Source organism: Ochlerotatus camptorhynchus, unplaced genomic scaffold (assembly GCF_037179485.1).
Source record: "Ochlerotatus camptorhynchus isolate MF236.1 unplaced genomic scaffold, CSIRO-AGI_Acam_v1.1 ptg000143l, whole genome shotgun sequence".
In the NCBI taxonomy this organism is placed as follows: Eukaryota; Metazoa; Arthropoda; class Insecta; order Diptera; family Culicidae; genus Ochlerotatus; species Ochlerotatus camptorhynchus.
The window spans coordinates 891,133-917,111 of record NW_027040633.1 but is presented as its reverse complement, the minus strand read 5'-3'; the positions used below and the strand labels follow the sequence as shown (position 1 = coordinate 917,111).

General features: G+C 42.3%; 3 protein-coding genes across 4 annotated transcripts in view; 1 reads left to right on the top strand and 2 right to left on the bottom strand.

Annotated features, from left to right (window-relative positions):
* Nucleotides 1-696: 696 nt before the first annotated feature.
* Prosbeta3 (proteasome subunit beta type-3) lies at nucleotides 697-1,638 on the bottom strand. 2 transcript variants are annotated; one of them, XM_065221494.1, is made up of 2 exons: nucleotides 1,534-1,638; nucleotides 697-1,465 (listed from the first exon to the last, which is right to left on the bottom strand). In XM_065221494.1, the coding sequence occupies exon 2, from the start codon at nucleotides 1,437-1,439 to the stop codon at nucleotides 822-824; it is 618 nt and encodes a 205-aa protein (XP_065077566.1). In that variant the 5' UTR covers nucleotides 1,440-1,465; nucleotides 1,534-1,638; the 3' UTR covers nucleotides 697-821. The 2 variants fall into 2 exon arrangements, with proteins under 2 accessions (XP_065077566.1, XP_065077567.1); XM_065221495.1 differs by having other exon boundaries at nucleotides 697-1,462; nucleotides 1,534-1,619.
* A 4,838-nt stretch (nucleotides 1,639-6,476) lies between these two features.
* Nucleotides 6,477-17,866, bottom strand: LOC135700846 (stalled ribosome sensor GCN1). Its single transcript, XM_065221499.1, has 5 exons — nucleotides 17,757-17,866; nucleotides 17,553-17,655; nucleotides 16,352-17,322; nucleotides 15,038-16,287; nucleotides 6,477-12,308 (listed from the first exon to the last, which is right to left on the bottom strand). The coding sequence occupies exons 1-5, from the start codon at nucleotides 17,769-17,771 to the stop codon at nucleotides 6,674-6,676; spliced, it is 7,974 nt and encodes a 2,657-aa protein (XP_065077571.1). The 5' UTR covers nucleotides 17,772-17,866; the 3' UTR covers nucleotides 6,477-6,673.
* A 4,904-nt stretch (nucleotides 17,867-22,770) lies between these two features.
* LOC135700848 (RNA polymerase II-associated protein 1) overlaps nucleotides 22,771-25,979 on the top strand; it is a 68,019-nt gene continuing 64,810 nt past the window's right edge. Inside the window, exons 1-3 of the mRNA XM_065221504.1 lie at nucleotides 22,771-23,020; nucleotides 23,090-24,744; nucleotides 24,816-24,898. Of these exons, the coding sequence (XP_065077576.1) occupies nucleotides 22,849-23,020; nucleotides 23,090-24,744; nucleotides 24,816-24,898 (1,910 nt within the window). The 5' untranslated portion in view covers nucleotides 22,771-22,848. The remainder of the gene's footprint in view (nucleotides 23,021-23,089; nucleotides 24,745-24,815; nucleotides 24,899-25,979) is intronic.

The following is a 25,979-nucleotide window of genomic DNA, read 5'->3' as shown; positions in this document are numbered from 1 at the left end:
TTGAACTCGCATCACGGTTTTCGAAGGATTCCCTTTCTTTTCACTTGGCAACAGAGGACTTCTACATCAACTTCAAATGACTTCTAGCTAGAACAAAAAATTGCGGCTGTAGTGTATCATTATATCAGTGATTTTGTCAAATTATCTTATCAAACAATAGTAGAAATTCTCATTACTGATCATTAGCAAACGTATCCCATGACAATTTAATGCTCACTGCGTGTTTATGATCATTTCTTCAATTTTATTTTATATTTTATTGCAATACCTTTCGTGGACCTTTCATAGCATCGTAATGTTTGTTTACTTTGCACGATAGGTAGCCGGTTTGACAGTTCAATAGGTAGACTTGGCTTCACTCTTGGCGTGACTCATTATACACCGACTCTAGAGGTGGTAAAGATTGTATATGACATATCAAATTTGTCAATTTTACTTTCAGAAGGTCACACAGGCACAGCGTCTGAAAATATTGAAGCAGCGATCGAAGGAAGTGCAGATGCCATGGAAGTTGTCGGGTTCGATAACGTTTCAGTTGAACTGCCTCCTGATGAGATGTTTTCCAATTATTCAGACATGGAGTTCCCGGTGATTGACGATTTCAATATTTGGTTTGAACCTTTTGTTGAAGACTTTCTGGAGGGTCACAAATAAAGTATGTTTATTTTTCTTCATTTAGCAGAATGAAAAGCGTGCTTTATTTTAAAGTAAATTTATTGAATTTGATAATTCCGACCATACAAAAAAAGAACATTCATATTCATCAGATTGTATATATCTTTCCATCGCCACGGGAAAGAGATCCCCTTCCTTCGTTCCCATTAATCCATTCTAGTCTTCAGTTTCTTCACTGTCAGCTTCTCCTTCTCGACGATGTAAACCGTCGCACCCCAACCGGTAATGGCGTCTCGATCGAAAGCATTCACCAAGGCCTGCGAGATTACTTCGAACAGCATCTCTGGTTCCAGATCCGGCTTCCAAAGGGTTTCGCACATACCATACAATTGCTCGGCACAAGTTCCAGCTACCACGAAATCATTCGGCTGATTAGGACAACCAATCAAATCCATATTGCAGATGAATGGTTCAAACGTTTTCGGATCCAATCCGGCAATGACCGGTTCGATAAAGTACGGTCCAAAGCGCTTTTCGTACAAAAAGTTGGACAGCATCGCAGCGAACCGTTCCGGTGTCATCTCCCGATTTTCTCGAACCTCGTACAGATTCTTGCGGAACAGTAACCGTTGATGCACCGTGAGGATGTCTGTTTGTAGGCCAACCAGACCCAGATACATGTGTGGATTGATTTCGAAGACCTTCTCAAAATCGGTCGCAATCGTCTGGGCCTGGACACCAAAACGATGATCGGTGGCGATGGCGACACAGTTCTTGCCCTTCATTGCCACCACGCAACCACCGTTGTACGCAAGGATTGACATGATTGTTCTGATCTGTTGTGGTTCTGCTGCAATGGATGGAGAGTATTAGATAAATAGCGCAGGTTTTATCACAAATGTTTTAACAAAAACTAACAATTTTGTGTGAGGTTAACTGTTTACTACTTGCAACTTTTGCTTGTAAAGCGAAAACGAGTGATGCCGATGATGCGAGAGAATGACAGTCAGTTTTTGCCGATTTTGACAACACCGCGAAGGAAACGTCAAACCGTGTGGCGTTCGCCCCTGTGGCTGAGCTTGCGGATTTTTTTTTTCTCAAAAGGGTCTATTTAATTGACGGCTTATTTTGAAAAGGTTCTGTTGTCGAACCTGGATATTGCATATAATTATGTCTATTTAATAGACATAATTCTATGCAAAATATCGGTTTGCCTAGATTCATTCATTCTAATGCATAAACTGCAGATTCTCATCGAATCAAGCATATTTTTTACGATTTTCATGGTCAACACGCATAATCAAAAATTATATACAGGTCGGACTCGATTATCCGGGGTTCGATTATCCGGAATTTTAGACTCGATTATCCGGAGTATTTTTTTTTGCGTTTTTTTTTTTAGTTTTTATCAGACATTTGAAATAATTTAGTATCATAATATACAAAGCCCTATTCTGTATTTCGTTTCGAACGAAATTCTCATACAAAAAAAAATATTTTTTTGTATGAGAATTTCGTTCGAAACGAAATACAGAATAGGGGTGACAATATGATAACAGGTCGAACTCGATTATCTGGAGACTCGATTATGCGGAGACTTGATTATCCGGAATTTTAGACTCGATTATCCGGAGCATTTTTTTTTAGTTAAAAACTAATAAAATAATAATAATAATATAATAAAATGCAGACATTTGAAATAATTTTGTATTATAATATGCAATATGATTATTTTAACAATCGTTAGGAGGAGGGGCAGATTTTTAATTTTTTTTTCTTGTGATTCGATTATCCGGAGGATTTGATTATCCGGAGTGAAAAAAAAATCGATACTCTGGATAATCGAGTCCGACCTGTACCAACTAGAAATACTCAGAGAGAGAGATAGGCGGAGAGAAAGTTTTGAGCGAAATGAACTGTCAATTAGAATTTTTCCGATGATTTCTTATTCTTACTAGAATAAATTTGAGAGTATTGCAAACGAACAGAATTTCAGTCACCTTTATGTTTTGTGTGCTTCTCAAATTCAACTAGTTTTTGAAACCAAAAACAATATTCTAACTCTATTGATTAATTCAAGCATAACTTTTCAAAAGGACGTAAGTCGCAAAAATAAACAAATCGATATTTTGCATCTAACCGAATATAAAATACATGCTTTTCCAACGAGTTAATGAAAAACAAGGTTTGAAATTGTAATGCATTATGGAAAATATATTTAATGAACGCCCTATGTGACCTTCTTTCATTGTTTTTAAAATTGTGTTGATACACCTTTTTATTGTCAACATGACTTAACTGTAAAAATTTGATGATAACACAAAAACTGCAGATACGCTCACAGTGAAGCGTCGTATGTGAAACAACAAAGCAATTACTATCAATCAGCAAATGCGTCAAGTTTGTATGTTTGTTTTTGTATTTCCGGGAGCAACATGTTTATTATTTCAAAAGTATTCTAATAAAATTGTTATTTAATCTCTCCGCTTTTAACATCGATTATTTAACAACTCTGGGTAATCATGTTAATAAACCAACCAACCGACAATTCCTCAATGCTTTTCGAGCTGCCGACGTATCTTCACTGCAAAACAAAAACCGATGTATCTGATTTGACGTATTGAAAACCCTTCTGTCAAATAGACGAATCATGCAGGGTGTATGTAACAATCAAGTTGTGATACCGACGAATCAATCAAGGTGTATGTAGGTAGTACACAAGTAAAAGGTGTATGATTTTGTTTTATCAAAAGTCTTGTCCGTGTTTGCAAAACTCGACATTTTTCACAATTCTCTTAAACACGTAACACTTTGAACAAGTTTTTCTTGAAAACATAGCCTCTCAAAACATAAGACCTCAGTAGCGACATCTCTCTGGCTTCTCGCGGAAAACAAGATTGCTCGCTAACTCGCAAACAATATTGTATAAAAGTTCTATAGAATGTATAGAAACGTCAAAGTGATCCGATGCCAGCGCTGCGGCGAGTAGTTCGCGGAACTGATAATATTCAAATCAACCGTTAAATGCATGAACGAAGATACACAATGAAGAGTTACGTCTGTTGTCTGTGCTTAAACGCTATCCCTTTATCCAACTAATAGCACAAACAGATTTAAAAAAATAGCATTAACTTTTAAATAGCATTTAATAATCTCATATAGACATTGCTATCCAATGTTTCTAATTTCCTATCCAATGTTACATACGTCTTTTTGAAAAGTTATGCTTGAATTGATCTTCGTTGGTTAATAAATGGCACCAAGAAATGTGCAAAATATTGCAATGCAATCAATTATTATTTTGCACGTAAATCGAATCAAAAATAAAGGTCATTTGAAATGCTAGCTTCTAGCAAGGGTTCCCTAATAAAAAATAACCATAAACGAACGATAACCCAAATCATTGAACTATTCCACAAATGGTTTGGATGATACCCAGAACACGTCGTTAAGCAAATTAACCATACAATTTTTATTAGGGTTGTAAGATAATTTAGGAACAAATCCCTGCTGCCGAATTGTATTTTGTTTTCTCCGTCTATCTCTCCCTCTGAGTATTTCCATAGAGGTAACTCTAAGACTAGTAGGTCCCGAAGAAACGTGCTCAACTTTTTGGCTCAGCTCTGGTACTATCTTCGGTCCCAAGCTAATCGATTCACCCCTCGAAACATAGGAAAATCAAATAACCCCTCATTTTATCTGTCAAACTTTCATAGCGAATCAAAACAAACATTGTGTAGTACTAGAATTTTGACTAGAATGGGGTGCTAGAGAATTAGAAATTGTCTCCTGGGCCTGGTTATGGCCAGATCAGCAACCGATTATAGATATAAAAAAAAACTCAACGGAAAAAACAAACGTCAGGTTCGAACACCATCATTATTATACGGAACATTGTTCTGTAGTAATTCTTGATAATCCGTTAAAATCAGTTCTGTCATCATAAACTATCAAAAACCTCAAAATGCCTGACCAAGCAAATAGTAACGACTTGATATTATATATTCCAAGCCTAGTTCCAAGCGCAGTTGGTTATATTCTACGAATGAGACCATATCCACCGCGAGGCGCTAAACAAGGTTTAATACCCATTTTCGCAACCCATGCACGGTGGGCAAAAATAGACCCAGAGTCGCACATATTTGGTGCGGACTAAAAAGATAGCCTATATTGCCCCATTTTCCCCAAAATTCCTGATTTAAGGGAAATTGTTAACAGTTTTAAAAACAGTCCCTAGATTTCAGACATACGGTTAATGTACCTAATGTTGGCTTGAGTGTCCTTAATATTTGCCCCATACATAAATTTCGAAGGAAAGAATTTTTTGATAATTTTTCACTATCAACCAAAAATATCCATTAGTATTGTCCAGTTGACGCATTGATTTAATACAAATGGAAGAACATGAGATTTTTATCGATGGGTCCAATCTTTAGAACCATAGGCCAATATTAGAGCCATTTCCTCTAAAACAAAAAATGTCCTATGAAAAAAGTACAATGAATCGATTGAATAATTGGATAGTGTAGACCTCGAGAAGTAGCTCATTTTGCCCCATTTCCCCCAAAACTTGTTACTTAAGGGCTATTAATAACTGTTTTGAAAACTGCCGCTAGATTTCAGATAAAACACATAATTTCTTATGTAAAAAAAAGTTCAACGAAACGATTGGAGCATGTTTAGAACAATGTAGAGCGCTGTCCAGACTGAGCAGTTATTAAATGTTGTCAAATAATTGCAACACAGAAACCACCATCAAGATAGCGCTATAATATGTTGTAACTCTGTAGTCTGAACGTACAATAAACCTCCGAAGGTAGCCCCATTTTCCCAAAACTTTCAAATAACGAGTTCGATAATCGGAGGATCGATAATTGTGTTTAATATTATCACCTGAATTCTAGTTCCCGGTACTCGCTTATCTCTCCCGTTCGCAAAAGCAACATAATTCAGTTTGCCATCGGGTTTATTATTATTGAATGAATATGAATATTATTGAATATGACCAAATTAGAACTGAAACTAAAAACTATCTTTAACAGATTACGCAAAATCGATTTTAGCACAAATTTTTAAAATATTTTAAGTACTTCAACCATGCTTTGACAAGCGACGCCGGTTTGGTAGTGGTAAGCGTGATTCCCTCTCACCTCAAAAGGCCTGGGTTTAATCCTAGTCGGGGCCACCGGAAGGCACGGTATATGCACTAAACAATTACAATTGAGTAAACGGAACTCAAGGGGCTTATTACGGATGTCACATCACGGTGAAAAGTTGTCACTTGTCGTCACGGTGAAGTGATTCCCATTTGATTTGTACGGTAATCACGGCTCTTATTCTGAGTATCACTTGCTTATCACCGTGTAGTGACACCCGTAATAAGGCCCCAAATTTGAGTCGTACCCATAGACCGGTTAAAACCCCAATTCTGTTATTTAATGAAACAAAATTGACCCATCCAGGCCCGCAGATTGCGGACCACGCCAAAAACAACCGAACTAAAGTAGCAAACCAACAGAAAGCAAATGACAACACGGATTGCACTGGATTTATCTAGATTTATAGCAACTACACAGACTATCAAGTATTGATTATTATTATTGAAAATTGTACGACCTGTAAAAATTTTAGTCTTACACCGAATGTAGTGTAATGATGATAGTGATACGGGTAATAATAATTGATGGTAGCAAGATCTATCTGGATAATGACAATCACGACAACGATTATGGTTGTTACAAATGTAATGGCGGAGACTTGCTGATGCCAACCTACAACACCTGTTCAAGACTAATCAGGACTTTCTTTTACTGTCCACTGTAATTATCGAATGGCTTAGCCATCCGTCACAACGTCGAGCGTTTCCACAGCTAAATTCTAATTTATTTTCGATCCATGAGTGCCAATTGTTGTAGTTTCCTAACAGCTTGGTAGTAATCATAATCGACGTTCTATCGCCAATTGCAGCAACAAGTCTTAAAACGAAAGTAGATGGATCATCCAATTGATACTGTGTTCGTTTCCTTCTCTTCGATATCGGTGGTGGTGGCCGCAGTAATCACGTAAGAATCGTATCGTCCAACTCCTCTTCTTTGCCCACGGGCTGCAGAGCGACCTTGCGGAGGACCTTGCTGACGACTTCACTCAGCGAATCGCGCGCACCCGGTTCCAGCAGAGCAATGCACTTTTGATGCACGTCGTCACCCTCTCGTAACCGCAAGACGTAGACTAGAGCTATTTCCGAGTTGGACTTAACGTAGCCATTCTTTTCCTTGGTTCCGTTGACAAGCATTGGGATCACCAATCGGAGGTACTCTGGGGCTGTCTTTTCCACGGGAACGGTTTTGGCTAGATAGATGCAGGTTTTGGCGAGCAGTTGCTTAACTTCGTTACTCATGTGGTTCATGGACTTTACGAACGGACCGATTATCTGTTGCGGGAGTTTGACTCCTTCGGAGCACATTCCGTATTGTAGCAGGTAGCCTGCTGCACGGACTCCGTTCAACGCCACCGGAATTTTGTCAGATGTTAGCGATGATGCGATTGTCTTGCAAATCTTAGCTTCGTACTTTTCGATATAGACGGCGGATGGGTACTCTTTGAGAGCTACGAAGAGAGCTGCAGTTCGGCCATGCCTCAAAGCGGCATCATCACCGTAGTCTTCGTTTAGTAAATGGGAAACGAGGGCGTCATCCAACTGATCGGGGCTCAACCAACGGCAGAGAGCACCGAAGCAGCCAGCAGCAGCGGCACGGGTGATGTCCTCCGAGTGACCCAACATTCCAGCCAGGGTAGCGTAGATCTGCTTCTTCAATGGTTCGGTCATCTTATCTCCGGCTGGGATCATAATTCCTCTCAACGCCTGCAGCATAGTCTCCCGAACTGTCGAATCGTCTGTGTTTTTGATGCCATTTTGCATCTCCACGAACAACGGATCAGGGCGAGTATGGATAACGATCAGTTCAGCCAGGGCGTGTCCAGCTTTGATACGTACAATCCTGCTTGGATCGTGCAGCGCCTTGAGGAATGTAGTTTGTAACTGTGGTAAGAATTGTTTCAACATTATTCCGACCTTATGCAGGAGGATTGCCAAGGTTTCAAGAACTGCAGCCTTGACACCGGCGTTGAATCGATCACCAAGAATACGGATCAGTGGACCGGTAATGTGCACCACGGATGGCTGCAGCGAAGTTGCTGAAGTCAACTGGATAACCTCTCCCAAGCCTTGGGCAGCGTTTTCCTTCTCCTCCGGTAGACCATTCAGAATAGCTTCACGGAATACCGGAAGCAGTGGGGTGATACCTTTGGGTAAGCAGAAGCCTGGAAGTTCGGCACCTTTGAGATCACTGCTAGCAAATTTGACCGCCTGGCGAACGTCCGTTACATGAGCAATCTGTTGAGCTGAGTCTAGTGTCTTGGTGACCGCGTTGAGCGCATCCCAGGAACGTTGCAGTACGTCCCGATCTGCATCGGCGAGTAGTCGCAGGAGTCCGCGCAACAGCTGGGGTACGTATTGAGAATAATCTCCAGGCGAGTGAGTGCAGAAGGCGCACAGAAGAGTTGCAGCAGCTTTACGTGTTTCAGGAATATTAGACTTGGTTGACTCCATGACAGTGTCCATGATGGTACGAATTCCGACTTCATCGCTGACGGACAGAATGACAGCCTGGCAGTATTCCAGCTCCTGAGCTTCCTCCGGTGTACCTTGAGCAGCGGCAAGTGCCGAAAGGAGGGCAGGTAAGATCTTGGGAAGATATTTTGTGAGTGCTTCTCCAGCGACGGATGCTAAGATGGACAACGCCTTGGTATTGACGGGATTGGCCGTCAGTTGTGGTATAAGGTATGGTAGGACCACGCGAGATTTGATGGCCATAACTTGACGGAGACCATCCAAAGTCCATTCGGCAACATCCGGATCCGGATCAGACAGGCTTTCCAACATGGATGGCAAGATGTCGTCCAGGGCACGCGTTCCGACTGTGGTGTGAAGTGAATCGAATGTTTTAGCGGCGGCTTGACGAACTTCCGGTAGAGGATCAGCCAAAGCCTTGCGGACTGTAGGTACCAGACTATTTACGAAGGTCAGCACCATATCCCTGGAGGTGGAGGCCATGATTTCTGAAAGACCAATACAGACACCCTGTCGCTGGTCAGCTTGATCGGAGCTTAACCCACTCTCCAGAATCGGAATGATCTCCGGAAGAACACGTTCTCCAAGTTTTCGGACGAGATCTCCCAATGTTCTCGCAGCAACCTGCCGCTTGTCGTAGCTAGTACTGGCCAAACATCCCAACAGTAGACTGAACAATGTTGGCAAAATTTCCCGAAGAGTACGCGGAGTATTGGTGACGACAACCTTCCACACGTGCAGTGCCGCCTGACGAACCATGAGCGAAACATCGCTACGACCCATGTAGAGCCCAGCCAGCACTCGGTTTCTCCTTTCTCCTCCCAAACTGCTGATGATTGCCTTGTGACTCTGCTCCGTTCCAAAGTTGTCATCCTCGGAAGCTGTTTGCGTTGTCATCTTACCCGAAACACCCGAAATTTTGTACAGCAAATCTCCCAAGAGCTGAACCGAGCTATACCGGATACGCCAGTTATCATCAAACAGTCCCTTCTCCAGCTCTGGCAACAGCAGTGCAATTGCGGACTCGGCATACAGATTGACAATTCTCTGGCCGGCCTTCAACGCAGTGTCTCTCACGTATTCATTTTCATCGGCCAGTGCCTTCAAGATAGGATTGATAATCAGTCCAATATATGGAGTAAAGTCATTAGGGAATGCACTCGGCATGTAGATAAACATCATGATGTATCCATCCTTGACGTGCGGTGCGATGTCGGTTCTCTCGGCCGTGGCAATAATTTCCGGCATAAGTTTGTGCAGTTTTTCTACGCCCAAACCTCCAACGACCTCGGACAGACCTTGAGCAGCTCCAGAACGATCCACGCTGCTGCTTTCCGACGTTAGAGTTTGCATCAACCACGGGAGGAGATCTTCGAAAGACGATTCACCCATTCCCCTAACCATAGCGCCCAGGGCACGAGCAGACACGGCACGGACTTCCGGTACCGGATCCAGCAGAGAGGTTTTCAGACCTGGGATAATGTTCGGCAGATACGGGGTCAAATCCTTCTGGTCGGTCAGAGAGTACATGTTACCGATAATCTGAGCAGCCATCTTCCTAGTTTCGGTTGAACGATCCATGAAAGCACGCTGCACCACAGGCATGATCAGAGCCAGCGAAGGAGCATCGATGAAGTGGACGAATTTGGTCTCCAGCAGACTCTGCAGACAGTGGGAAGTTTTCGATGATGGATTCTCTAAAGCTTTGAGCAAGATTGGAACAATGGCTTGAATTTCGGGGTTCTTGATGACACTTCCGATCATTTTCAGAGCAGTAGCGCCAGCTTCCTGTACTTTAATGTGTGAATCGCCTAGAACTTCCATCAACTTGGGAACTATGCTCGGTAGACAAGACGACAGCTGCTTGGGAGCACAGAAAGCCATTGCACCGAGAAGTTCTACCGAAGCGGTCTTCGTTCTCCAGGAATCCTCATCCAAGGCATGTAGCAACGAAGGTAGGATCAACTTGACACCGTGAGCGGACAGCTTGGCCATCACAGTTTTGGCACATTCGTCGGCGGCCTCACGAACGTAACAAGAAGAATCTCCGAAACACTGCAGAAGGTGCGGTAGAACGTGTACGATGTAGGGTTCGAATAGACGACCCAACGTTGAGCACAACATCTCGAATGCAAACAAGGCTCCCTCGCGAGATTTGAAATTTTTCTTGTCTTGGATATGTTTGGTCAACTTGGTCATGATATCCAGCTGTTTAAGCGACAAAATTCCCAATCCCTTGACGATTCCAGCAATACCGTAAGCTGCTCCACGTCGCACTCCATACTTCTCCGACTTGACCAACTGTTGCATCATTTTGTTCACCATCTGTGGCGCCTGGTCCTTGACCGATGGAATCAAATGCGGGATACAGTTGGCCACAGACTCCTGAACTTGCTGCGAAGGAGTGGACAATGCTGTCAAAAGTCGATTCACAATTGGCTGGATTCGAGCGTCGTCTCGGTCCAAATGCCGTGCCAACGAACCCATCAAAATTACCACAGCCTGACGGATGTTATCGTAGTCGCTATGGTTGGGAGCCTCGTCCAGGAACTTTTCAAACGTTGGAAGCAAATGGGAAACAGTCTCCTTACCATGGTGCTCCACTATGGCAAGCGAAGCAGCTAACATCTCCTTATGGACGATTTCTTCGCGATCGCGCAAACCAGTAGAAACCATAAACTGGGTTAAACTGTTTACCAGTTCCTCCGTGAGGAAGGGAGCAACATGGCTGAAAGCAATAGCCACTCCACGGCGCGGTCCCCAGGAATCGATTGCCGGTTCCACTTCGCGATCAAACTGATCCAGCTTAGCTGGAATCATGATAACCTTGTCCTGGTAAATCTCCAACAACTGCTCCACAATGCCTTCAATGATCGAAGAATCTTCAGCCAGAATCGAAACCAGCGCAAATGAAGCTGCCTTCTGAATGCAAGGTTCCGGATGGATGATGTCCTTTAGCAGTTCATCTGCCATTACGATAGGAACCTCGTAGTTACCCTGAACCCAAATATTCTCCGCCAACTGCTTGGTATCTTCGCATACATCATGTTTCGCCACCCAAAGTCTTCTGGTCAACCTCAGCCCAAGTTCGTAATCATCGGTTATCGAGGGCAGCACGTTCAACATAATAGCCAACGCTCTCAACGCCACATCCCTCACGGCATCCGACCCGTCCTGCAATGCCACCAACAAACATTCCACTTCTCGAGAATCCCCATTTGCCGTATACTCCTTTCCGGAACTGCTTTCAGCAACATCCAACAGTGCAGCCACCGCCTGCGTTTGAACCCTACCCCGATGCCTCTGAATCAACTTCAACAACAGTTTGATCATCTCCAATCTTGGCATGTACTTTGGATGGTACAAATCGTCAAAGTCCTGCCCATCGACCGTGTCTCCCTTGATCTGAGCATGATAGGCAATAATCTGGATACCGTTGATCAACAAACTCTCGTCGTTGTCCGCATCCGGCATGATCATGGCTCGTTTCAAAAACTCAAACGTATAGCTGAAAGATGGAGCATTCAGCAGATAGTTCTTCGCCCCATCTTCCTCGATGTGTACATTGTACTTATCGATCGTTTCATCGTAGACCGACACCAGAATATCACTGACCAGCTCCAGCAGATTGGAGGCACACCAGCTCTCCTCCAGATCACAGTGAGGTTTGCTCAGTCTAATCGTTGCAATCGCCACATCCCGGCCCGTCTCGGCCAGTTCATCGTTGAAGCAGGTTTCCCTCAACCGCTGATACAGCTTAACCATCGACGGTGCCGCGAGAGGCGAAGAAAACACCCTCAGAATGGCTGGGAGCAGTGTGGGGAAAAATAGCGACAATTCACGGGGAGTTCCTTTTGCGGCACCTTCGATCTGGGAGATCAGAGTGGTTATAATGTTGCTCAGCTCCCGCAGTCGGCTAATGATGGCCTTCTCCTTTTCCATTTGCTTCTCGATGGCTTCCTTCTGCTTCGGGGTTAGTTGTGGTGGTTTGGATTTGCCCTCCTTGCGGCGTTTTTCCTCGATCTCCCGTCGGAGCGTCAGTTCCTCCAGTTGCTCCTTGTAGCTGGAATGGGAAGAGAAAGAGAATAAGATAGGTTGTGTAAAACTGAAAACAAGAATTCCGATACTAATAGCCCAAGTAACAAATTTGGTTTTATGAGGGTTCTGTAGACCATTAGACTTGTAGAATGCTTTTTAATTTCGATAAAACGTGCAATGTTCCTTGGGAGGTATAATACGACTATTTTACTTATAGAACATGGGGCAGTAATTCGTATAACGACTCTGACCCGTTTATTTACCTATCATATAGCAAGTTTCAGGGTTGATACGAGACATTTTAGAGTCCCTGGTGTTTCGTTTTTATAAGCCTAACCTTCGCATCAATTTGTATGCTACTTAGGACCTAATCCATTGTTTGGTTTGATATCTAATTCACACTGTAAATTTGGAAGATGAGTCTTTCTTGGACTTCTCCAGTATTTCCTGAACATCCACGTATTGCCTTATACCAAAGACATCATATCCAGAAGACTGTCAACTTTGCCAGGATCCAAGAGACAGATACAGTAGCGCTGCACTTGAGCCAAGGTGGAAGCAACGCATAGAAAAATGAGCAAATACACAAACCATTCTTCTGAGGATGTAATCTTTGCTATCAAATTTGTTCGAAGCATTTACCTTTGAGCGGCAGATGACGCTATTTTTGACAAGGGATATGACAATGTTTGGCATGATGACAATTCGGTTATCTGACTTCATCAAAAATTATTTCTCGGACAGGACATTCCAGATCTCTCTGATTTAAGCTATGAACTAGCCATATGGATAAAAAGATCTCTCTGAATGGAATCACATCAGACACCTTCAATATCAGGGCAGGTGTACCTCAAGAAAGGCTCTCTTGTGCCCATTCTATTCAATCTGGCTCTTCCAGATGGTGTCTCTGCATCCATCGTCTACAAGCGAAGGATCATCGGGGCTCTGATTGCCAAACTTCAGAGAGGCTTGAATGTCCTGTCTGAGTATGTCAAGACCTGGAAAATCCATAACACCTAGGTCATAATTTTTCCACGTTCACAATCACCCAGACTTGCCCCGTCTGAGAATAACAAAATCAGTTTAAGCGGCTAAGTGCCAGCTGATTTTCAGGGAACACATTGACGAAACAGAAACCAGTGGAATACAGTGCCTTCCCGTTTTTGGCAACACATGATTTTTGTCTTCTTTGCTTGCTAGAAAGTTCATCCTCAATTCCATTTCTGATATCACTAGACTAGAGGATCCACAACATGGTATTTCATGAAAAAGTATCCAGAAAGCACTATCTCAAATTCGAGGATAGAATTAGCTGATGAGGTCATGTTGGTAAAAACGGGAGGGTACTAAGTCTTCATGAAAACTGCAATCGAAAAAAATAAGGCACATTGATTAGTTTGTACCTCTTTTAGTGCGTGGGTAAAAATTTATAGAATTTTGACTGAAACTAGCTAAGAGTGTAATGTATACGCTGGCAGAATTTCATCACAATCCGTCAAGTGGTTATCGAGATGGCATGCAGCAAGAGTAGATCCGCCAAAAAATCCTGTGCGCCATCGAGGAAAATCTTATTGCGTCCCACAGAAAGATCGGGAAATAACTGGGAATCCATCATTCGACGATTTTCCGGGTGGTGAAGTCATTCATGGAGACCCAGACGACTCAGTGGCGAGCAAGCTGCGGCAGAAAACTGAAGACAGCTGACTCGGTGAAGGCCAGGAAGGTGTTGAGTCTGTTCAAGCGTCGGTCGAATTTTTCAATCCGTGATCCGGCGAAGAAGGCGGATGTTTCCATCTGGTTTGTCCGGCATCCACATCTACAAGGTCTGGAAGGCACCGAACCGAAACGACAAACTTAACGCGGTGGCCTAAACCCGCTTCAGGAAGCTGAACCAGAAATGGCTGACGAAACCGAGCTGCGTCCTGATGGACGACGAGACTTGCATAAAGGTGGATACAAAGCAGTTGCCGGGGCAGGAATTTTACGGTGCCACATCACGGTTAGCCGTTCCTGAGAAGGTAAGAAAGAAGGTGGACAAATTCACCAAAAAGTTCTTGGTTTGGCAGGCCATCTGGGGGTGCGGCAAGATGAACCAGTTGTACATCACGACGGGTACCATCAACGGGCAAATCTACCAGGATAAGTGCCTCCAGAAGCGCCTCCTACCTTTCCTACGGTCTTACGGAGGCGAGGGTAAGACTGGTACAGAGACTACAATGTTGTTTTTGTACCAAAAGACGTCAACCCACCGAACTCACAGGAACTTCGCCCGATTGCGAGTTATGGGCCATGATGAAGGCCAGACTTCGTAAAACACCTAAGGTGTTGGAGATCGTGCTGGCTTTGAAGAAACAGTGGGTAAAAGTATCAAAAGAAGTCGGCCCCACCATTGCCCGAAACGAAACCTTACGAATGGTGTGAACGGAGATCCAATAAACCATTGTTGTAGTTTATTCCCAGCAAGTTTGAAGAAAATCCGACTTGAAATGTTTTTTTTTGTTTCACTTTTTTGAGTATTTTTTAGATCACTAACGACCGATAGCAAGACTTCTCGAAAGCAAATCACCGGTAGAATAAGCAAAACTTTTTATTCCGAAAAGATTAGGGCGAATAGAACCTATTTTCGGTCAGTCTTCCGAAGGAAATACGTCGACTGCAATTCAGTGAACTTTTGAAATTTTACAGTACTGCTGCCATTGAAAATGATAGGATTAAGTAAAATTTTCATCGGAATCGCTTTGCCAACACACTCACCTGTAGGCCTTGTTTTCCCGCTTCAGATGCGCCGTATTCGTCTGTTCGTCCGAGTTCGGAATGACACTCTTGTCGTACAGCTCCCCGTCCGGAGTCAAATAGGTAAAGTACTCCTCGTCGGTAACGTTGGACATTTTCGAGTTGTTCAAATGGTCCGTCACGTTCTTGACCAGCACCGGTAGGATCACTTCCGGGCTAATGTGCGACAGGGTGGCCAACGTGTTCTCATACATCGCCGTGGCCTTGTAGCTGTTGAAGAAGACCTCCTTGATGTGACCAGTATTCATCGAGATGAAGTACTTTCCGTCCAATTCGAATCGCTTCAAAATCGATTCCCAAAGATCCGATTGTACCGAAACGGCCGATGGATGGTGGGCACACAGCAGCACACTCAGTGCAATCGTTTGAGCGTCGGTCATCTGAATGGATTCAATATCGGTCACCGACATGATGCTGTCGACAATGGCCTGCGCCGGAACCACTCCCTCTTCCTGTTCGCCTTCGTTGAGAATTTTTGTCGACTCCACAAAATTGGTCTGCTCTTGCAGGAGGCTTTTTGCCAAATTGATGCCGTTCGGACTGTTGACGATTCTCTTTAAAAGCGGCAAGCAGTACTTGCGGACCTTCTTGTGATGGAAATTGACACAGTGGATGACAGTTTTGAACAGTGGGTCCGAAGGTCCTTTCAAATCGTCAAGGTTGTTTAGCAGTATCCGTTCGCAAATTAACATCACGTAGCAGAGGGTTTCCGGTGCAGTTCCCGAGAGGAATTTTTCCCCTAGGAATAGCTTCTTGTTCATGTCCAGTACGACATTCCAAAAGTCTTTGAGCTGATCGGTGACCTTGGGGTTAGTCAAAAGGATAACGCAGGCCGCCCCGACAGCTTCGGAAACGGCTGGCGTTTGTGTCGGATTTTGCGCTGCCTTTTCGACAATCTTCGACAATGGACCGGTGAAATCGCTTCCAGCTGGAAGCTTTCCGTTCGCCAAACAAGCCAGGAACCACTGTAGATAGCTAGTTCTCAAGACTTGCGCCTTGGCCTCTAATCCCTTTTTGAATGTTTGAACGATTTTCGTGGGGATTTCACCACGGAAATTGATCGACCATAGCCCGAACATTTCCAACGCGTGGCACAGAACCTTTTCCTGAGTTTCCGTTTCCAAAGCTTTGATGAAAAGCTCAGTCACCGTTGGCATCAGCGTCTGGGCATCATCTGGCTTGATATGGTTGTAGCTCAGATTGCCCGCCCCCTGTAACAAAGGCAGACAGTGAATATCTTTTAATCCAATTTCTCGCAAGAGACAACCCACTCACCTGTAGTAGATTGATTCTCAGTTCTACAACGGTTATCTTTCCTCCGGACCCGTTGAACACGGCAAACACCTCCTTGAGTAGTGCTTCAACCGCCTTGGGAGCACTACACTTCATAACCACCTGTTTGAGGGATTCAACCGCTTCCAGCCGGACGGTTTCATCCTTCGAGGCCAAATTTTGTACCAGTGCCTTGCCCAGGTCCATTGCAAAGTCGCTAACATCTACCTGTATTTTACTGACCATTGCCCCGACGGCCCGTAGGATCACTTCCGGGGATCGTAGCATAGACCTCTGTAGGGCCGGCAGGATGGTAGCTTTGAATTCCTCTTTCGTGATGGCACTTAACACGATCGAACAACCGATAATATCGCTTGCATGGGGCTTTGTCTTTACGGTTATCAATCCTTTCACTACGTGATCCAGCATTTTTGCTTTGTTCTGTTCCAACAACGAAAGATCATCAAATTCTTCTTTGATGTACGCCAAAATCGCTGACAGAAATAGAACCACCGAACTTGAAGGTTCCATTGTGATTAACTTACTGAAGTACACCTTCTCGAGATCTTCCTTCTTGGCAAAGAATTCCTTCAAAGAACTGTACGCTTTATCGGAAACCTTCTGAATTCCCGAAGTCAGCGACAGCTGATACAATCCGGCCTGGTTCTCAATCAACTTTGGGAATTCCTTTTTACCCACGTCAGATTCATGGTTTCCATTCAGTGCCACCAGATTCGCCCATTCCAAAGCAAGGACCGCTACCTGAGCTCCCTTGAGAGGAGGGGCAGCCGCCAGGTCCTTCGTGGCCAACGATTTCAAAACATTATTGAAGTGCTCGTAAGCCAAATCTGGATGCTCCTTGAGCAGGGCTACCAGCAGCTCCCGAACCAGTGCCTGCGATGCCGGATCTTTATATTTGGTCAGAGTTGTTCCAATCACCTTGCAAATTCCACGAACAATAGTCGCGTTAATGCCTGGAAGAAAGAAAAAATCGTGTGAAAAACAGGACAACCATCCGCCGGTCGCCCTTCATCCCCTATTATTTCACAACCTGTCGAATTGCACTGTTTTGGGGTGGGGATATGCCTAGAGCAAAACAAATTGAGGTTACAATTTGTCTGCGCTTAATTTTCACACAAAACATTCACAAATTCACCGCCTTAGAACTTTAACCACTGAAATCCACCGCATTATAGATACTTACCCACATTCGGCAGCACGTCGATCACATTACGGAACAATTCCGGGCGTTCCTCAACGCTCACGTTCAGCACCCGATTCGGCAGGTCCTTCAATGCTTTCCCGAGCTGCGGATAGAAACATTCCATTATTATTCACCGTAAACCACTGCCAAATTGCACTTCGAGTATCAATGACACTTTTTTGTACTAATATCAATCACATTTACCTCAGCATCTGCCATTTTTCTCCTGCGTGATGGATTTTTCTCGTTCGTCTGTCGTGGATTTTCACTAGAGAGGAAAAAACGGAATGACAACTGGACACCGCTTTGGCTGGTTTTTTTTGCTTTTTTTTCTGGCAGCTTGTTTATCAGATTTGACATTTCTAGCAGTTGCACCCACCGGCAACGATGCCCAGTGGAGTGGAACAATTGCGAATGGACGATGATAAATAATGCTTAAGCAAGGACGACGAAGGCAAGGTTTAATCTGTGAAAAATAGAGTTTTGACGTTTCTGAATTTTCTGCGATGAAACATTTGGAAGAAAAATCTTTCTATTCATCCGATGAATTTGTGCTTATGCTGCAGAGCATAAAAAGTTGTTGAATATTACACACTTAATCACGGTTTCCCTGTTCAGTAACGAGGGGCTGTCAACTTGAGTATTTTCGATTCATCTACCCGACTGACGACGAGGTGTATCTGTATAGGCTGTAATGTGAACGGGGATAGAGGTAACTCTAAGACCACTGGGTCCCGAAGAAAATCATTATTATTTTTGGCTCACTCAGTACCAGAACAACGGTCCCAAGCAGTCCCAAGCTATTTCACTCACCCCTGCATGTTCTGCATGAATCCACACACCCCTGATGTTATCTGTCAAACTTTCATAGCGAATCAAAACAAACATAGTGTAGTAATAGAATTTCAACTAGCATAGGGTACGTTAATCGTTTGCTTGGGACCAATAGGCTACTAAAGTGGTGAGCCAATTTAAAATCGTTAGTTTCGTATTGATTGTTGTAACTACCCCGTTCACATTACAGCCTATGTATCGTAATATAGTCTGTCTTGGAATGAGCACTCATACATAGGATTTCCAGTGAAAACTAGAGGTATGAGTGCTCATTGCAAGACAGCGTATATCACGTGATATACGCTGTAATGTGAACGGGGTATAAAACGCTTGGAGGCGGAGAGAATGTTTTGAGCCAAATGAACTGTCTAAATCTGAGCCAATCGAACATTCCCATTAGAATTTTTCCGAGGGTTTCTTTTTCTTACTAGATTAAATTTGAGAGTATTGCAATCGAACAGAAATTCAATCACCTTTATGTTTTAAATCAAAAACAATATTCTAATTCAGCCCAAGGCTGAAAGCCTCCTTAATAAAGCTAAATAATAATAATAATAATAATATTCTAATTCTATTGATTAATTGATCTTAGTTGGCTAGCTTGAAATATTCTACAAGATTGTACAACTCATCATTTCCATAAACTTGATAGCAAATCATTTTTATTGAGAGAATTCTTTATGGAAGCCCCCATACAATTGGTTTTTCGGTTTTAACTGCACCAAGAAATGTGCAAAATATTGCGATGCACTCAATTATTATTTTGCAAGTAAATCGAATCAAAAGTAAAAGTCATGTGAAATGCTAGCTGAGTCAAAATTCCTGAAGTGGACCACTGATTTTTCACAAATCATTGGATTCCGTTCAAAATACGTCTATATATTGCTCTTACCACGACAAACAATAACCCAAAATATTTCGGCAAAATGCGCTTGGTGCGGCGCGTTACAAAAATTGCTATAACTCGGCTCCCAATACTGGTGACAAAAATGTTGAAACGGTTCTGTATGGGAAAAAAGTCAGGGAACAATTCTAAAAAAAAAGCAATCTTGTATCGCGCGGGGAACACCAAAAAATTGCATTTGTTTATAAAAAATTGTAATTATTATAAACAAATTACATTTTTGATGAATAAATTTTAGTGATTTTGGAAGAAACATGTCTTCTTGTGATTATATCAAAACTGGAGAAAAATTCATTGGCCCGATCTAGAGATAAGATTTTTTTTCGAAAAAGGGTCCAAAAAACTTAATTGTTTATAACTTTTGTTTAAATGCGAATTTTGCCGAAATATTTTGGGTTATTGTTTGTCGTGGTAAGAGCAATATATAGACGTATTTTGAATGGAATCCAATGATTTGTGAAAAATCAGTGGTCCACTTCAGGAATTTTGACTCAGCTGCTAGCAAGGGTTGCAAGATAAGTCAGGTACAAATCCCTGCTACCGAATTGTATTTTGTTTTCTTCGCCTATCTCTCCCTCTGAGTATTTCTAGTTAATCCCCTTCCATATGTTTACTTTTGACCCCTTTGTTCTCGAGCTTACAGCTGGTCATATTTACAAAACAAATCCAGCTGGTGAACCAGTTTGCTCGCGAGAACGACAAGGAAACGCTGAAAAAGTTTCAAAACCCTCAGAAGATTTTGGCAGCTTCCACATTTCGTCGAGAAAGTCTGAATATTCATAAACGGCGAATGATATCGACCCAAATTGGAAAGTGCAGGAACTCAGTGATGTGTAAATTTGCTTCATGTTTTTCCTGGTTTGTCCAGTAAAAAAATCCCGAATATGAGAAAAGTAAAGATTGGATTCAATCAGCACACTTAGAAATCCCTAATTCTACACGTGACGGAATCCATCTTTGACATAAAGGAAGAGACGTAAACAAACATGTCATGTAAAATTAAGTGCTCCGAGACTCAAAAGTTCGTTACTCGACGAAAAGTACGTTTGATTGAGCTGAATTTCGCGTCTATTATGACACAATTTTTGTCAAATTTGACGCTCGTATATGTCAGTCTCAGAGCACCTAAATTTACATGAATGTATATTGGTACTACTCTTAGACTGAGTAAAATTTTCGTCAATTTTTCTCATTTTCCGGCAGATTTTTGAGGTTTTCCACAGGACTTTTGGTGATTATGAGAACATAAATTGTTGACTTCTCGCGTAACATTTGAAAAGGGCCTATATCCAAAATGTAAACAATCCAGAAAATGAATTGTAAATTTTTCCGCCAGTATTTAATTCCTATATAAATAAATTGAAGTATTTTAGGCATTTATATAGTTCACAATAACAATAGTAACTATATCTCAGTGCACAACATCCAAAACATGCGAAACGTTTTCAAAAATACATGAAAATCGATAAAAATTTAATATCACAGTAATAAGCCTTTTTGTGAATCTTTAAATGGTTAGGCCCTTTTTGTTAAGCCGTTGTGCTTGTCATCATAAATTGTAGGCCCTTTGCTAAGCCTTTTCTTAACGTCAAATAAATAATCGGCCCTGCCTCAAGCAGTAGGGCCTAGCTTTGATTTGAAATTTTTCAATCATCGGCCCTTCTACGTCGCTACCCGCATAAACGCGAACCATAACTTGACCTTACCGATAATAATTATAAATTGTTTATAATCACTCCTAAACTTTAACTGAAATGGTTATGGAACTTTACATGAACGTTTGTGTGATAAAGTTTTAACCTTATGTATTATTGTTTTTTGAAAGCGGACCTCACAAATAATGGGTTGTTAAGAACCATTACCATTCAAAATTCTTGTTTTCTCCATACATTTTCGAAAAGAGAACTATATTTGAACGTTTTTACTTATGGTTTGAGAACATTAATGGTTATGGTTATGATAGTCAGTAAGGTCCATTAATGGTTTTGTATTATCGCTCAACTTTACGTGGAATATATCGTGAATTGGTAATCAGTAATTTACAGGCAACCAATTCGCGATATATTCCACATAAAGTTGATCGATGTTACAAAACTATTCATGGACCTTACTGACTACCATAACCATAACCATTAATGTTCTCAAACCATAAGTTAAAAGGTTCTAATATAGTCCTCCTCCCGAAAATATATGGAGAAAACAAGAATTTTGAATGGTAATGGTTCTTAACAACTTATTATTTGTAAGGTCCGCTTCCAAAAAACCATAGTACATAAGGTTAAAACTTTATCATTAAACGTTCTTGTAAAGTTCCATAACCATTTCAGTTGAAGTTTAGCAGGGATTATAAACAATTTTTAACCATTTTCGGTAAGGTCAATTTATGGTTCGCGTTTATGCGGGTAGGCTTATGAATGGAACCTCATCGAACGAAAAAAAATATATGTTAGGCCGTTTTAGCCGAGGGGGACGACTCTATCTACGATGCAGGAAAAATTGTGTTTTGTTGTGACTAGCTGCGTGCACGCTGAGTAGATAGAAAGAAGATTGACGATGATTCTGAAGATTTCCTGCAAAAAGATGATGCGCGATGCAAGTAGATGCGAGAAATGAAAGAAGATTTTTCGAAGATTGATTCGCTAGTTGGAGATTTGTTAAGCATCTAATCTTGTGATTTAGATGTGTCGCCCCCCTCGGTTTTAGCACAAACGAAGTGACAGACGACTAACTGGCGAAGAAATCCATTTAAATAATGTGGTTCACTGTATAATAGAATTTTCTTGGAAGCTTGTGCCATCATCCACCAGATGGGTTAGTTTTTTTGTTTTGATTTGATCAAAGTTGATTTTGTGTACAATGATTCTTTGACAGTGTGCAAAGAGTGCGTATTATTTTGTCATTTTTTTATGCATTTCAGTTTTGAGTAGAGTGAAAGAGATAGAACCAAAATATTCTAGTACATTTGGTGAAAATGCTAGTTCAATCCAATAGAAGTGTTGCCATGTGGTACAATCCAGTGGTAGTGGTGTTGCCATGTGGTACACTGAAAAATTGCAATAGAAGGTTAGTCACCAAAGTTTTCGAGCCGCTCCGTCTGTCACTTCGTTTGTGGTTTTAGCATGAATGATTGGAAAAATTTCGTGGATCGGCCGTTTTTAAAATCAAGTTATTTTTAATGATTTTTATCGATAATGCGGAACATTCCTATACGACTGGTAGCTAATTACCAGTGCTACAGAATGGTATCAAAAATCGGTTTGTTTACATTTTGATCATAGGCCCTATTCAAATGTTACGCGAGATTTCTCTGATTCCTGGAACAGAATCAGGGCACCTTCTTTCCTCTTTATGTCTTTGCTTTCTCGAGCAGATTTCTCCACAAACATCAGATGATCCCGATGTGGAGACTTCGTTGGTGGGTAACTTTCTTGCGAGCCGGCGTGATGCGATGGGAGAGATAAACAAAAACAAATCCAAAAAGTAGTGAGTGTTCATCGTGGATTTACGTCGTGCGTGTTCCGATTTTTTAGTTTAGAAATTTTGTATCGAAATCTCAAAATGATCAAAAGACCGTCGAATAAGGATAGCGAAAACGATATCCTGCGAATGCAGCAGGACTTTTACGCCGAAACAAATCGGGATGCAAAGTTTCAACCCGCTGCCAAAGTCGTTCGCGTTCGTTCGGATGGCGATGATGGACCTGCTTCTGCACCACCCCCGACTGGGAAAGGTTCGTTTTCACAATAATTGATACTGTGTGGTTCAATATTTAAAAAAAAATGGTCTTTTAATTTTACAGCCTCCCGTCAGTCGGAGTTCGCTCGTCGTCGGCAGTTGCAAAAAACTGAGAAAAATAGGCAGGAAGATCAGAGAGCGTCGGTGCCGGAAAATACGATTATTGGTGAAATAGTAGAAAAGCGCTATGAGCATCGATCGGTTCCGATGGATGTTGAAGAGAGTGGTGAGGAAGTTGAGGGAGCATTTCCGAAACCGGTTCACTTGAAAGTGCTTCCGATTGCCGGTGGGAAGAAGAAGAGTTTGTTCGCTCAAATGTTCATTAGAGACGGGGGTGGTGAACCAAGTGGTCAAGGATGTAAAATTAAGAAGTTTAATCTCCCGGTTGAAAGTATAATTTTGGAAGGTAAAGATGCGCTGGAAATTCACGAGGAAAATGTTCAAAAAATGCAACAAATGGACGAACAGGAAATTATCAAGGAAAAAGATCATCTGGTGAGCACCATGGACCCAAAGTTGGTGGAGTTTTTGAAATCTAGAAGGAAGGGTGCAACTACAAGTCTAAAGCCGGCTCAGGAACCAATTCACGAAATAGAAGAGGTAAAACCTGAAATTCCGGATTTGGATGTGCTGCAGCAGGATGGATCCGATCAGTGGATCAATTTCGATATTCTGGAACCGGAAAAGCTAGAGTGGACCAAGAACATTCAGCGGAGTTTAAAGGATCTCAAACCGGGGGAAACGTTTGAGGCTCGTTTTGACTGGAAGGGCGTACTCCAGCCGTATGCAGTCAAAGGCGAGGACCCGAAGAAAGACGATCGTGAATTGTACTTGCACGGAGATGAAGTAGAGCGTCCAGGTTACACTTTGCAGGAACTTTTCCGCTTGGCACGGGCCAATGTGCTGCAGCAACGAATTTCCTCTTTGAATGCCATTGGAGGGATACTGAACATTCTGAATCAGGGTTTCTACGACGGAGTGTTGGAGCTTCCAATATCCAAAACATTCTTCTTTCTGCGGTTCGCTTTGGATGAAAACACTCCGTCGGTTGTTGAGGCTGCCTCTCGAGCGTTGGCTTACTTTTTCTACAATGATACGGATGAAACGCTGCTGGACGCAATCTACGACACGGAACGTGGAATCTATCAGCCTGAGCTTGGTCTCAACATAACGCATAGTCGAGCAGAGCAAGAGGAACTGCGTCAGAAAGAACTGGAAAAGGGTTTCGATACCATGAAACTGCACGAGCAGAAGAAATCACAGAAAAGCAGTCGCAAAGTGCAATTTTCTACGCAAATCGATGACGACCCAGATGACATCAATAATCGGGAAACGATGAATGATTTCCATCTGGCAGAAACCGATCTGCTCGAGTGTCTTCTGCGATCAAACATCCTGGAACGAATTCGGTACATTCTGTTTTCGATGCGGCCGGAAGGAACCACGGCTATTAGTTGTACGAAACTGTTGATACGGCTAGCGCGAACCAACGAATCGATGGCTGTAAAAATTGTCTCCAACGAGCAGCTGATCGGCGGGCTGGTGAACAACTATTTGGTTTCGATTGAGGGGGCCGGTAAATTTGAGCCACAGCATTTGGTGATCAAGTTGCTGCGGGTGTTGTGTTCCTACGGGAACGATTTCTACGATCGTTACTTGGCGAGGTATCACGTGACAAGTCTGCTGAAGCGATACGTTTTCTCCCGGAGAGATGTCAACGTAAGAGAATATTTGAATTTTGCTAGAATTTCGGACGGTTTGAAAATAACATTCGCTTTACTGCTCCTCAGGTCAGCTTGATTCAGACGCAAATCGAGACGTTCCGGTTCATGCGTTTGATTTTGAAGTGCACTCAAAATGACGAGTTGTATTGGTAAGTACCGATTTGCTATTTCTATTTCCGGGCGATTTAAATATGACGTCCACTCTTAAGTGTGGGGCATTGGGGGTGGATTTTTTAAAATTTTTGATAGTACGTGTAACAGGTATGAGAAAAAGCGTGGAGGAGGGTAAAAAGTCGAAAACTTGGAAATGCCCCTTCTCTACATACCGTCGTACGGTACTTTAGTTTGATATCAGTCGGCATATTTGCTTACGAGAATCGCCGTTTTTCTCTTGTGCCGCTTTTCAGCTAAAATCCATGAAAATCCTCTTCATCGGAAGTAGTACTGCTTCAAAGATTGAAGATTCTAAAGCAGGCATATGATTCTTCTGATTTAATTAATATCCATTAGGATGGACCCGCTCCCCACTGATCTTTCGATCTGTATTGAGGTCCGAACTTTTAGTAAAGATGTCGAATCAATTTGCAATCCTCGAAAAAACTACAACCCACCTCAAGCTAGGTAAAAGATGGATCAACTTTTAAATTTTTGACATGCAAATGAATAGTTTCGTTCCATTTCTCAATAATTTTCCAACATTAACTTTTACTTATCCCGTAAATCCAGAACGTTACCAAATTCGATCAAATTTGGTACAGTTGTTGGGGACCTCAATACACATCGAAAGCAGTGGGACATGAAGATTGTGAACCACCATACAACGTTACCACCGTTACCACTTAACCCACCCTAATACCCATTTTGTAGGGGTTTCTGAGGCATCCCGACAAACGCAACGAAATTGTGGATGGAAAAGCAGTTAGGAGAACAGAAGGGACCCAAAGTATCCACAACTCAATCACCTTCGGTGACGCAATTGTCCTAGCGAAAAAAGAGACGTGGGATGAATGGAGAAGAACGTTTGAAACTACGAGCCAAGACAAAGGTCAATGGTATAGATCAGTACAAACACAACCACGGAGGAATATTTGGGTAAAAAATCTGATCCTATCATCAGAAGAAAAAAGAATCATGAGCAGGATAAGAGCAGGTCACACACTAACAAAAGAAAGGAAAGCGAAGTTTAAAATGGAACCAAATGACCGATGCACTGAATGTAACGAAACCGAA